The sequence below is a fragment of the Hibiscus syriacus genome, unplaced genomic scaffold, assembly GCF_006381635.1.
Source record: "Hibiscus syriacus cultivar Baekdansim isolate YM2019G1 unplaced genomic scaffold, ASM638163v2 tig00111129_pilon, whole genome shotgun sequence".
Lineage (NCBI taxonomy): Eukaryota > Viridiplantae > Streptophyta > Magnoliopsida > Malvales > Malvaceae > Hibiscus > Hibiscus syriacus.
In genome coordinates, this window is record NW_024062990.1 from 413,198 (window position 1) to 426,626 (window position 13,429).

The following is a 13,429-nucleotide window of genomic DNA, read 5'->3' on the forward strand; positions in this document are numbered from 1 at the left end:
TCTGATGAATATGGACAAGACTTTTGAAGACGAAAATCTGGCTTTGATGTTGATGGGATCATTTCCTGATGAGTTTGAGTATCTTGAAACTACTCTACTTCATGGGAAGGTTGATGTGTCTCTCAGTGAAGTAACTGCTGCCTTGTATAGTTATGAATTGAGAAAGAAATACAAACAAGAAAATACAAGTGTCGAAGCAGAAGCTCTTGTTGTTAGAGGCCGTTCGAAGAGTCAAAATAAAGGAAGGAGAGGGTGATCGAAGTCAAAGTCCAAATTGAGCAAAGTTGAATGTGCCTTTTGTCGAGAAAAAGGGCACTAGAAGAAATAATGTCTCAGACTAAAGAATAAAGGCAAACCTGAAAGGGGAAAGGCTGTCTCAGAATCAAATGCGGTCGAGTATGATGATACAGATTCAGATTTCGCATTCGCTGCTACGCCATCAACCAGTTGTTCCAGTTCATGGCTGTCAGATTCAACTTGTAGCCACCATATGACCCCCAATAGAGAATGATTCTTTGATTTTAAAGAACTAAAAGGTGGAATTGTCTACACAACAAATAATTCCCCTCTTGAAACACTTGGGATTGGTTCAATTCGCTTGAGGAATCAGGATTAATCAATCAGAACCTTAACAGGTGTCCATTATGTACCAGATTTAATGAGAAATCTCATCTCTGTGGGAACCTTAGAGTCAAAAGGTTTAGAAGTGAGGGCACTGGTGCATATATGAAGGGAATCCGGAAAGAACAACTTTCTGGGTAGTCATGTTGGGACAAAGTCCTTGACCATGAGTGTTGGCATATGCGCTTGGGGCATGTTGGTGAAAAATCCTTGAAATTGCTGATAGATCAAGGATTATTGAAGGGTGCTCGGACTTGTAAATTAGCTTTTTGTGAGCATTGCCTCAAAGGGAAGAAGACGAGGTTGAAATTTAGAACAACAATCCATGATACTAAAGGTATTTTGGATTATGTTCATTCAGATGTATGGAGGCCTTCCAAGACAACTTCATTGGGAGGAACACATTATTATGTAACCTTTGTTGATGATTTTTCCCAGAGAGTTTGGGTGTATACAATGAAGACAAAGGATGAGGTGCTAGGATTTTTTCCTTAAATGGAAAAAGATGGTGGAGACTCAAACAGGCAGAAAAATCAAACGTCTCCGTACAGACAATGGTGAAGAGTACAAAAATGATCAATTTCTGAAAGCCTGTGAAGAAGAAGGTATTGTCAGGCATTTCACTGTCAGATCTACACCACAACAGAATGGGGTAGCAGAGCGTATGAACCAGACATTTATGGAGAAGGTTCAGTGTATGTTGTCTAATTCTGGGTTAGGCAAAGAATTTTGTGCTGAGGCTTTGGTCTATGCTTGTCACCTTGTCAACCGCTTACCATCGACTGCTATTGGTGGTTAAACACCATTAGAGAAATGGTTTAGAGAACCTGCTACAGATTATGATTCTTTACATGTGTTTGGTTCCACTGCATACTACCATGTTAAGGAGTCAAAGCTGGATCCAAGAGCAAAGAAGGCGATCTTTATGGGGATCACCTCTAGTGTGAAAGGCTATCGTCTTTGGTATCCAGAATCAAAGAAAATAATCTTCAGCAGGGATGTTACATTTGATGAATCTACCATGTTGAGAAAGGTGACTTCAGAAAAATTGGAGCAGATATATGGAACTCCAAAACAGGTGGAGTTTGAAGGAAGCATAATTGACCCAGTTAGTAAAGAAACTGATGTTGACTCTCCTATGGTAGAAGAAGAGTCAGATGAAGAAGAGGTTTAGACCCAAGAACCTCCACAGCAACATGAATCAATTGCACTTAGAAAGGGAAAGAGGACCATTAGACAACCTGCTTGTTATACTGATATGGTCTCTTTTGCATTACCAATTGCAATTAATGACGTTCCTGCCACTTTTAATGAAACAGTCCAAAGTTCAGAACATAAAAAGTGGAGGATCGCCATGAATGAAGAAATGCAATCCCTTCAAAAGAATCAGACGTGGAAACTAGCTAGTCTTTCGAAGGGAAAGAAGGCAATTGGGTCCAAGTGGGTATATGCAAAGAAAGATGGATTTCCTGACAAGAATAACATCCGCTATAAAGTAAGATTGGTGGCTAAAGGCTACGCTCAAATGGAGGGAGTTGATTATAATGAAGTATTTTATCCAGTTGTAAAACATTCCTCCATCAGAATTTTGTTGGCTTTGGTAGCACATTTGGATTTGGAACTAGTTCAGATAGATGTAAAAACTACATTTTTACATGGAGACTTGGATAAGGAAATCTACATGACTCAGCCAGTTGGATTCAAAGTTGCTGAAAAAGAAGAGATGGTGTGCAAATTAGAAAAATCGTTGTACGGATTAAAGCAATCTCCAAGGCAGTGGTACAAGCGATTTGACAAGTTTATGATAGGGCAGAAGTACACAAAAAGCAAATATAATCATTGTGTGTATTTACGCAAGCTACAAGACGGATCCTATATATATCTTCTTCTTTATGTTGATGATATGTTGATAGCTTCCAGGAGTCAAACAGAAATTGCGAAACTAAAGACTTAATTGAACAAGGATTTGGAGATGAAGGATCTTGGTGAAGCGAAGAAGATTTTAGGCATGGAGATATCAAGGGATAAGAAATTGGGGAGACTTTGTTTGTCTCAAAAAGAATATCTGAGGAAGGTACTAAAACGTTTTGGCATGAATGAGAAGTCAAAACCAGTTAGTATACCTCTTGCTCCTCATTTCAAGCTCAGTGCATCCATGTCACCTAAGGATGATGCAGAACGGGAATACATGCCAAAGGTTTCGTATGCAAGTGCTGTTGGTAGCTTGATGTATGCAATGGTATGTACAAGATCCGATATTTCACAGGCAGTTGGGGTTGTGAGCAGGTATATGCATGATCCTGGAAAGGAGCATTGGCAAGCTGTGAAGTGGATTCTGCGGTATATTCTGAACACCGTAGATGTTGGTTTGGTCTTTCAGCAGGACAAACATGATGGTCAGTGTGTAGTTGGGTATTGTGATTCAGACTATGCAGGTGATTTGGACAAGCGTCGATCAACTACTGGTTGTGTGTTTACATTTGCAAAGGCACCAGTCAGTTGGAAGTCCACCTTACAGTCAACAGTGGCTTTGTCTACTATAGAGGCAGAGTATATGTCAGTTACAGAGGCTGTGAAGGAGGCAATTTGGCTACATGGGTTGCTTGGTGAATTGAGAATGGAACAGAAGCACATCAAAGTGCATTGTGACAGTCAGAGTGCTATTCATTTAGCAAAGAATCAAGTTTACCATGCAAGGACGAAGTACATCGATGTTCGATATCACTTTGTACGAGAGATTCTAGAAGAAGGTGGAGTCATAATCTAGAAGATTCGAACCACTGAGAATCATGCTGATATGTTGACAAAAGTGGTAATTGCGGTCAAGTTTAAACATTGTTTAGACTTGGTCAATATTGTTACAAATTGAAAGATGAATTTGCAGACACTACTGAAGATTGTATTTTTTAGAGATGTGTGTGGAATTTGCCAAGGTGGAGATTTGTTGTTTTTTTGGCAAAATCCCACATTGGTTGTGTATAAGGAGGAGGGAAAATTCTTTTGTTATAAATAGAGCCCTCATCCTCCTTATTTTAGCATCCCACAAATATAAGCCTTGTTCACTATTAAAAGCTATTTGTACTCTTTCTCTCTTTGTAATATTTCCTCTATTAGTGAAATATTATTTTAGTAGTGTTCGAGGAGGCAGGCATAATTTTGGGCTAACCTCGTTAAATTTTGGTGTTCTCTTTATGTCTATTTAATAGGTATTGTCGGGTATAGTTGTTGTTAATTATTGTCCTATTAAAATTACTTGTCTTGGTAGTTCTGTCTAAGGAAAGTAGATTTTAAGAGAGACCATTGTGACCCCTCCTCTTTCTTGGGAATCTACCTTGGGGTGATTTTTAGTGCAATCGTTTTCACACTAGTCACCTAGATAATAGTTTTCAAGGTGAATTTGTTATTATTGGTGAAAATTAACCCGAATTCCACAACACATATTTCCTCGTCTTTTTTTATTGGAAGTTTATTTTTATTAATGCATGGCAGCTTTTTTTTGTTGAAAGAATTCGATCAGTCATTTCCTTCGTGGGTTACGAATCTATACCATGGAAAGAGACATTGGAAAGCTTGGATTTGGTGTTTGTTCTTTGTTTGTACATTGTGAATATCTTCACATGAAAAAAGGTTTTTTTGTTCATTTAATTTGATTCCCATCAGGTTTCTTGAGGCTTCCAATCCAAGCTCAATGAGATGAATCAAAGAGGTATAATTTGTCCAAAATTTTCAAGAAAATGAAGTGATCTATCTCAACTTTATTACTTGACCTTAAACTGGACGAAGAACGAGTAAATTCTCGGATACGAAATTATTGGTTTCATTTTTTCTTGGAAAATAGCCCTCCGATCAATGGAATCAATGGCTTCCTCTTCCTTTTTACTAGTGAAGGGTGTCTCTCGAGTTTTTGCACAACTCGAGTGAAACAAGGTTGCTTTGCGAATGTCACGTATGTCTTCTTTTGAAACTCGGTTCCTTGTTCTTCATATCTAGCTGAGCCTGGGGCAATCTTGACATCTTCCATCTCGAATTCCATCATTAGTTTATCGATTTCTCGTTCTTTGATTTCCTCCGGTTCCCTCTTTTTTCTTTCAAGCTCATCTTTAGGAGCACACAGGCAATTCGCCATTAGCATACTCTCTTCCCTAGCCTTTTCAAGCTTATATTTTGTCTCTTCCAACTCAGCTGTAACAGTTACAAGCCTGGAAGGACCCTTTTCACCATGTATCTGTCACAAAATAAACACAGTAAACTAACAATTCCAGATCCATCCAGTTGATGAATATCTTCATGAAACTGAAGACAAAATAGATGCTTGCTTGCTTGATGAATAATCCCCCATTTCTAAAGCTTTAATGGAGGTATCTTCATCGAGAGTAAGAGATTTATTCCTTAAAAAAAGATGCTAAAGTAACCAACTTATTATTATATTATATTACTATTTTACTTTAAAAAAAAGCTGAAGAGAAATGAAGAGGTAATTACCTGGTCCTTGAGGTTGGTGGAATGAAGTTGAGCAGCTAAAATTGAGTGACCGAACAAGGCGACGGCTTCTTTAACTGAGTTGAATGGTGCAGTGGTATCGATTTCAGCCCTATCCATCATCACAAGTCCCCCTTCACAGTGCATGCTGTTGATGATATTGGTAGAGAAATGAAGATGGAAATAAGTAAAGATATTTGGGAAGGGAAGGGAGGTAGGTTGTTTGGCGTCCACTTCAGTGGAATGTGTTAATATTATATGGGCTTCGCCTGTTTTGTCTGGAGTAATAGAGGGACTCTTTAACTATTCCCAACAGATCAAAGTACTCCCATTATATTTCGCTACTTCAGTTCCAGGCCCCTCCTTACATTGCTTCATCGTACGTCAATGCCTAATTTTATAAGTTTATATTCACAACCATCGACCAAAGAATAATAAAATGTTTTTCTATAATATTCAACATAAGGACCAGAGAAAATGTTAAAAAAACATAATTAAATAAACTCGAATAAAAGATAGATACGAACAGATCTGACAGCATCGACAATCATAAAAGTGATCAAGTTACAGACCACCGATATACATCAAATTAAATCGAGCGACATGAGAAAACTATCCACTAACGCAATCCTTATCGATATTCAATCCAAGGGTCCAAAGTAAGGAAAATCAACATGATAACAAATAAGTGTCATCTTGATTACTCGTGGCAATATAAAATCTAACTATGAGAATAGATAAACAAAAATAACAACCAAACGACCGAAATATACCAAAAAGCAGGGAAAATGTGTCGTAAAGATATAATTATTAAAAAATAAAAAATAAGAAAAACAAAGATACAATATAATAAAATAAAAATAATAATAAATATCAATCGTCAATGATTAATACTAAAATCGGTGCCATTATCGATCTCAAAGATAAAAAAAACTAACGGCGACATAATGAAAAAGGAAAATAAGGGTTGAAAACCTTAAACTTTCATTTGGTATAAGTTTAATTAAAGGATAAACTACACATTTAGTATATAAACTATTAGTTTTGAACTATTTTAGTACCCAAACTTTAATTTTTTTTAAAAATATACCTAACGTTTAGTTTTCATTTTATTTTAGTATCCCGCCGTTAAAATCTTAATGTGTTTAGTACCTAAACTATCAATTTTAGTTTGTTTTAGTACCTAATGTTTTGATCTTTTCAAAACTTAACGTTAAATTTTGAATGACGTACTAAAATGAAACAAAAACTAAAGCTTTTAACGGTAGTGTACTAAGATGAAACAAAAATAAAAACTAAAAGCTCTGTGACATAATTTAAAACCAAAATAATAAAACTCTGATTTATAAATCTGAATGCAATAATAAGGGTCCTATGAATACATATTCCCTCTAAAGTTACAGTACAATATTCTAAAGGAGATACTGGAAGTCATACTATGACGGTGCTTCATGAATGGCATAAAGTACTAACCTACAAATGGAAAACATCAAAACACTGATGTAACATCCCAAAATTCGGGTAAGTGACTAAAAGGAGAATTTTTGGAATTTGAGGATCAATTTAAGGAATTTGATAACTTCAAGAATTTAAATAGGACTATTTCAATATTGGATTAAATCATAATTATGGAATAAGTAAAGGGCATTATGGTAATTAGTTTAAAAAGATATTTTCTTTTCCTTATTAAGAATGAAACACGTGGAATATGAAGAGTGATATAGAACTCTTCTTTTCTTTCTTCATTTCTTCTTCTCGTGGGTTCAAGCTCAAACCTCAAAGGTGAGTTTTAATTTTATGATTAATTCTTGAATGTTTAAGTTGGGTTTTATTTCATGAGTGTTATATAAGCTTAAGGAAAGCTTATATAAGTTTGAAACACCAAAAGGAGAGAATTAGAAAGGAAATTTGATTAAGGGTTGAGAAATGAATTCTTGATATAAAGAGGGTTTTGAAGTTTTAAAGATGGATTTGACTTGTTAATGGGTTAATTAAGAAGTTAAAGGTGATAGAATTGAATTTAGAACACATGGAAACTTTAATGAAATTCTTTGATTCAAGAATTATGGTGGATTATGGGAGATGGTAAAGTTTTATAGTGTTATAAGAAGGTTGATACATGTATAGATAAGTTTTAAGGCATAAGGAGGGGTAATAAGTAGAATTTGAGGTCAAAGTAAGAATTTTCGGGCTCAAAATGTAATTTCTGGGTTGTACTGGATTGATGCAACTATATATGCATATCTAAGGGACCAAAGGTAATACAACACTAACATCGCTAACCCACTCCTTATGAGTGTTCGGGCCATGTGCCCTAGTTAGCCCCTGAAGTGCCTCGCGCAATAACAATGCCCCACTAGGGCAACTAAGGTAACCTAATTACACACCAGTGTAATTGGACAAACTAAAGTAAGGTCAACCCCTCACTAGCTGTCATCTTGCTCGTTTTCTCATTTAACACATTATGTGAAAGTTTATTAGTCTATTACTTCTGTTGGTTTATCAAGTTGCTATATTTTGATCATTTGTTACTTAAGGCATTTTAGTCATTTATGTCTCTAGAGAAGTCTCAATGCGTTTCGTGATTTTATAATGATTTCTATGCTTTTTGTTCATTGTTTGTAACACTAGCTAGCCCGATATCTGACTTGGGTTCATTACTGGGTAGTGACACTCTAATCGATCTTACTATGACTTCCCTCAATTCACCCTCGAATTGAAGGGACAATTGTATGTTCACCATTCCCTAACATTCATGTCGTATACAATCTCATTATTTTATAATCTGATTAATTCGTCATACCTCTTGTTGGTACATCCTCTACAACGATCATTCTTTCTTAAATACTTGATACGTGCTCGACTGAATATACTTGGACGTATTCCACATACTATGGTTACTTCGGTTGTAACCCACTCCTACGAGTATTTTTAGATCCCCTTGGACATTTGCGTCCCTCAAGGACTAAGTTCTACCATCAAGGATCATCTTTAGCTCTTACGAACCTTAAGGAGGTCAAATCTAATAATCCAAAATGAGTATTATCAATACTTCACTTGCAGTATCGATACCCTATGGTCAAGTATCGATACCCCTATAAGTATCAGTATAAAAAATGGCTTCAATTGCTGAAAATGTGACCCAATATCGATACTCTATACCATGAGCATCAATATTGTAGGGTCAATATCGATACTCTCCCTTGCAGTATCGATCCTATCTACTTGAAATCCTTAATTTTTGTCTCAATTCATCCAGTATCAATAATGTTCATCCAATATTGATACTCGAACCCAGAAATATCTTATTTAAGCTCAGGAAACACCCAAAAATAATCTCAAATGTCTTAGTTTGGTTCCTAATCATGTGCTAAAGCTTTAAGAAGTTACTTAAGGTCTTAAAGTGTCATAAAAACACATGTTTTACAACAAATTCGTCATCTATGACATGAATCAAGTATGAACCCTAAATGCTCAAATACAAAAATCTTAACAATCATCATGCTTATGAAAACCTTAATGCTCCAAAGGATTAGAAATACACTACATTGATGTTTAAATCCCGAAATAAAACTCCTTGCTTAACCTCACTCATTTCCTTTGTGATTTGGATGAAAACCCCCACTTTTTATTTAGCTTTGTGCTACGGAACTTGGAGAGGAAAACAGAAGAAGGTAAATGAGAAGGAATAAAGAAATGAAGAGAGAAATCAAATGAAAGCGATAAAAATCTTTCATCTTTTTAAAAAGGTGAAATTGCACATTTAATCCTTCCTCATCTTCTTACTATTCAAAAATATCCTTTATGGATAATTAGGCCTAATTCCAACCTAATTAAGCCCAACAACTTAAATTATGAAATCTACGAGGTCCACTAGCCTCTCGAGTAAACCTGAAATTACTAGCCTGGAATTTGAGGTGTTACAACATATATACTAGTTTTTTTCTCATGCGGAAGGATATCATACTATATATTTTGAATAAATAAAGTGATAATAAAATTATTAAATATTAATTATATTTGTTGCGTATTGACAATATTTAAAAGAGTTTTTTTATATGAAATTTGTTTTATGCAGACATTGTATATTCATATAAGCCCAAGCTTTGGGTTAAAGAACCCAAATGACAGCCCAAAAAGCGAAACGGTATTTGTACGTCATATCATCAACCCTATCAATTCCCTTTATAATACGCCAAAATCAGACCGTTGAACTCCCTTTTTCAAATTGCAACGATTTGAATTTTCTCTCAATTTCAGATCAAAAGGAAAAAAAAAAGATCTCTTCTTCCTGTCATCGTAATTCAACTATCAAGAAGGCCACAAATGGGAGCGAAAACGCGGTCTCAACACTCATCAGAGCGTCAAAAGTGGAATGAAGTCTTTGAGGGTTTAGTTAAGATGCTTAAAACCCAGCAACAACAGCTTGAAACATTGGCTAAAGAAAGAATTATTCTCGAAGATCGGATTAAGATGCAATATGAACGGTGGGTCTCTGATGTTCGCCTTTATGAAGATCACATTTCTCAGGTATGACTTCTCAATTTAGGGTTCTGACTTTTTTTGGGCGAGTATTTTTTTTCTTCACTTAATTTGAGGTGTAATATATGGGGTTTTGGTTATATTTTTTATGTTTAGATGAAAAGTGAGTTGCAATCGGAAGAGATGGCTCGTGTGCTTGAGGCTACAAAAGCCGATATGTTGATAGGACTGAAGCACAGAGAAGCTTTTCTTTGCAAAATGAAATTAGGTATGTGTTTTTCCTTTATATATATATATATATATAGTGATTACCGTGATGAATGGTGGCCGTGCAATTTGTATGTGAAATTTTGTGTTGGGTTGAATTCATGTTTTGAAGAGTGAACTGATCAGATTTTTTTTGTAATATTGATTTGGTCTGATGTTTAGATTTTCTCAATTGGCTTATTACAGAGGAAACAGAAGATGAATTGATTGATTTCAGAGTCGGGTTTAACATCCTCAGTAAAACTTCAAAAGTATGTTACCTTGATTTCTCTCTTTTTCATAATTTCATACATTGTACAAATTTCTAAACTTTTAGTCATCTCATTATATTCAGGATATTCAAACCAGAAAAGGAACGGCGGGAGGCAAGCATAGTGGTTCGAAGTCTGTTACTTTCAAGACATTGGAAGATGCTGGAAGAAGCCTAAAGCTTATTGACAAAACTCGTGTTTCAGAAAAGAGTTCTCAAGCCATTGCACTCATGGCCAAGAACAACTTTGCGTGGAATCAGCTTAATGTTCTGGAAAGTCAGTACAAGAATAAATTAAATAACAAGCAGTTTGAACTTGAAAAGTCTAACAAGAGAATTGAGACACTGATTTCCTATATGGAGGAGCTGAGTTCATCTAATGCTGAAAAGGATGAAATAATTGAGCGGTTAAAAGCTGAATTGTCTCGGAAGGAGGCTGGTGCAACTAGATTCCAAGAAGTTGCTAAAATTTCTAGGGAGGCCGAAACGTCTAGGAAGTCCACAAGTGCTTCTTGTACACCTGTAATAAAACGTTGCGCAGCAGGTGGAAGAACTTCCGTTCTCGGGGGTAAGAATGGCAGCAGGGATAGATGCAACATTGTTCTGCAGAAAGAAAACACCGCCCCTAATGTCCCTGATCATAAGGACAATGAAAAGGTACATTTGCTTATCAATCTATTTTGCCAAAAAGAACGTGAAGGCTACTATGATGTCAAATAGCATCTACGAATACTTTGGTTTGTGTGAAAGTTCCTTTGTCTGACCATATGTTGAATTCTTATGGTTGTTTTTAGGGAAGCAGAAGCTCGAAGAGAAAAAAAGATGATGATGCTATACCCCTTTCTGAAACTCCAAAATTGTTCACTTCTACATTCAAAGTTCCCAGATTGAAAGCCTCCTGTCCCAACACAAGATGATGACCTGCGCCATTTTCTTGGCTTCGGAGCTTGTACTTCTATGTATTTTTAGTTTATTAAGCTGTAATCTTGGCAGTTTAACCGATGTGTATTAGTTACATTCCCTGGATCAAGTGGTTTGTGTATTTTTATGAACAGAAAGAATCGTGTTTGTATGTCTAAATATAATGATGATTCGTTCATCTAATAATATTATGATGATTTTGCAACTGAAAAGTGAATATTTTGTTAGAAAGAATAAAACTTGACCTCATCCATGCCATCAACATGGCTTTTGTATATGACAAGGAGTTTGAACTACTAATAAGCCATAACCAAAGTACCAAACTTTATAAATTAACCAGGAACTCTCACACACACCTTCAACTTCAATTCTTCATCTAGAGAAAAACATAACTCATGTTCCTTTTGAACTCATTCCCTGTAAGGCTGCAAACATATATGGAGAAAACAAATTTTATTCTTACTATATAATTTGTTGTTTAAATGCGAAAGAGAGAAATAAAAGAAAGGGTAAATTATACTGGAGGTTGTTATGACCCTGCGAGAGAAGAAGAGTAATCGAAGAAAATAGAGGAAATGGAGATCAAACAAGAGAAGAAAGGGATTTCAAGAAAACTGAGATTCATTCATTTCAAGCGTAAGGAAAATGCCTCAGCAGTACTGAATCCAACAGTTCTGCCAGCTGTTTGTCCTGGTTATAACAAATTCTAACAGTCTTGTATGGTGTTATCTATTTCCTTTGGGCTGGAGGATTGCAGGTCAGGTCTTGCTCCATAGGTAATGGACTTCCCTTTTGTATCTATTGTTTTAATAATCACTTGTTTCCCACGTGCACTCTCCCTATCTTCTAATCCCCAATTTTCCCAATTGATTTACTCACAATCCCTAACCCTTCCTTAGTAATTCTCAAATACCTTTCTTTGAGTCTAACTTCTTCTTTTCTGCCTTCTCTCTCGTGCATGACATTACCCCCTCCACGAGTAGATCCTTGTCCCCAAGGATCGAAACTTGGAAACCGAGGTCTGAGAATAGTATGAGCTTCCCAAGTATCATGATTTGAGTTCAAGTTCATCCATCGTACAAGTAAATTCTGCCAGTAAGGTTGCAATCTTAGGTATACTTATTCTCTAATTTGAAACTGCCGTTCACTTCGATTTTTATCAGCATTTTGTTTAATTCTTTTCTGCAACATATTTGGGACCTTATGCACTGTGAATTCTGAATACCATAGCAGAGTAGGTGGTTTATCATAATTCACATTCACTTCATACAATACCTCATCATTGTTTTGTGAAACTTTGCTCTTCCTTATATCTTTTGGCCTCTTATTTCTCTGTTTCAAGGTAACAAGTTGCCCAACTTAAAGACCATCAGAATGAAGAGGTAGAAATCCAATAGCTAGGCATGGGTCGTGGATTGGCAGCTGTAAGATTAGAGCACTCCAAAAGATTAAATTCTGACTATTATTGAAACTGGAACAATAATCTTTCAAAGCTTTGTAGTTCACCAAGTTTCCATTGTGACCAACCTCAATAGACCCAACCTTATACCCCACATCTTTCTTATATTAGCCCCAAACCACTTGTTGGGTTTCAACTTTTGGAATCACTTCAACAACATTTAGTACATCACCTTCTCTTTCCTTTCCGATAAGAGCAAACATCTCTACTATTTGAAGTTTAAGGAAAAAAGATTTAATTGGTTCAGACAATCTATGTTCTCCAACAACTGAATCTGATCGAACCGATGTGTACCCAAATAACAAACGACTGTTATAATCTGCATCAGTAACCTCAGAAGTTTTAGCATTAACCACATTGATGAGAATGATTGTTCTGTCAATAATTTCTCTATACCAACTAAAGAGAGTTGATCATTCATAGCCACTAGAATATTCTTCCTCCATAGAGTATATCCTTTAATCCATAATAGTCCAACGTAATACACCCTCATATTTCATTATATGAGTAAACATAATTTTCTTATCTGCCACCAACCCACTTAACATGGTATTTGCACTATACCGTGTATATTTTCCAACACTACCAATTCCCCTCTCGTTCAGATGATCCTTGTAAGATGTTGGCTGCCAACATGGAGCAAGTAATATTGTAAAATTACAACTTGTCATGGCATTCACCTTTATATTTGCACCAGTAAACATTTGATTGGTCTCACTGCCATGAAATGTTACATAGAGTTCATCAATTAATAGCTCATTCTGTAATGTATCGTGAGTGAGATTAGGTGCCTTTGTGAGCTTCAATACTTGCTCATTGTTCCTAAATCCAAACATCTTATCCCAATGATCTACCACCATCGTGGGGTGTTGAGTTCTGCTACCCTGTAAAGTAATATAACCTCTCAAGCAAGCAAGGTCATTAGGTCTCATATTTTTGTCAGATAAACT

General features: G+C 35.9%; 2 protein-coding genes across 2 annotated transcripts; one reads left to right on the forward strand and one right to left on the reverse strand.

The window, feature by feature from the left end:
• Positions 1 to 4,422: 4,422 nt before the first annotated feature.
• Positions 4,423 to 5,304, reverse strand: LOC120154423 (WEB family protein At1g75720-like). The gene is made up of 2 exons (XM_039166181.1): positions 5,104 to 5,304; positions 4,423 to 4,846 (listed from the first exon to the last, which is right to left on the reverse strand). The coding sequence occupies exons 1-2, from the start codon at positions 5,245 to 5,247 to the stop codon at positions 4,439 to 4,441; spliced, it is 552 nt and encodes a 183-aa protein (XP_039022112.1). The 5' UTR covers positions 5,248 to 5,304; the 3' UTR covers positions 4,423 to 4,438.
• Positions 5,305 to 9,327: 4,023 nt separating this feature from the next.
• Positions 9,328 to 11,122, forward strand: LOC120154422. Its single transcript, XM_039166180.1, has 5 exons — positions 9,328 to 9,630; positions 9,739 to 9,850; positions 10,036 to 10,100; positions 10,184 to 10,756; positions 10,894 to 11,122. The coding sequence occupies exons 1-5, from the start codon at positions 9,427 to 9,429 to the stop codon at positions 11,014 to 11,016; spliced, it is 1,077 nt and encodes a 358-aa protein (XP_039022111.1). The 5' UTR covers positions 9,328 to 9,426; the 3' UTR covers positions 11,017 to 11,122.
• Positions 11,123 to 13,429: the final 2,307 nt, after the last annotated feature.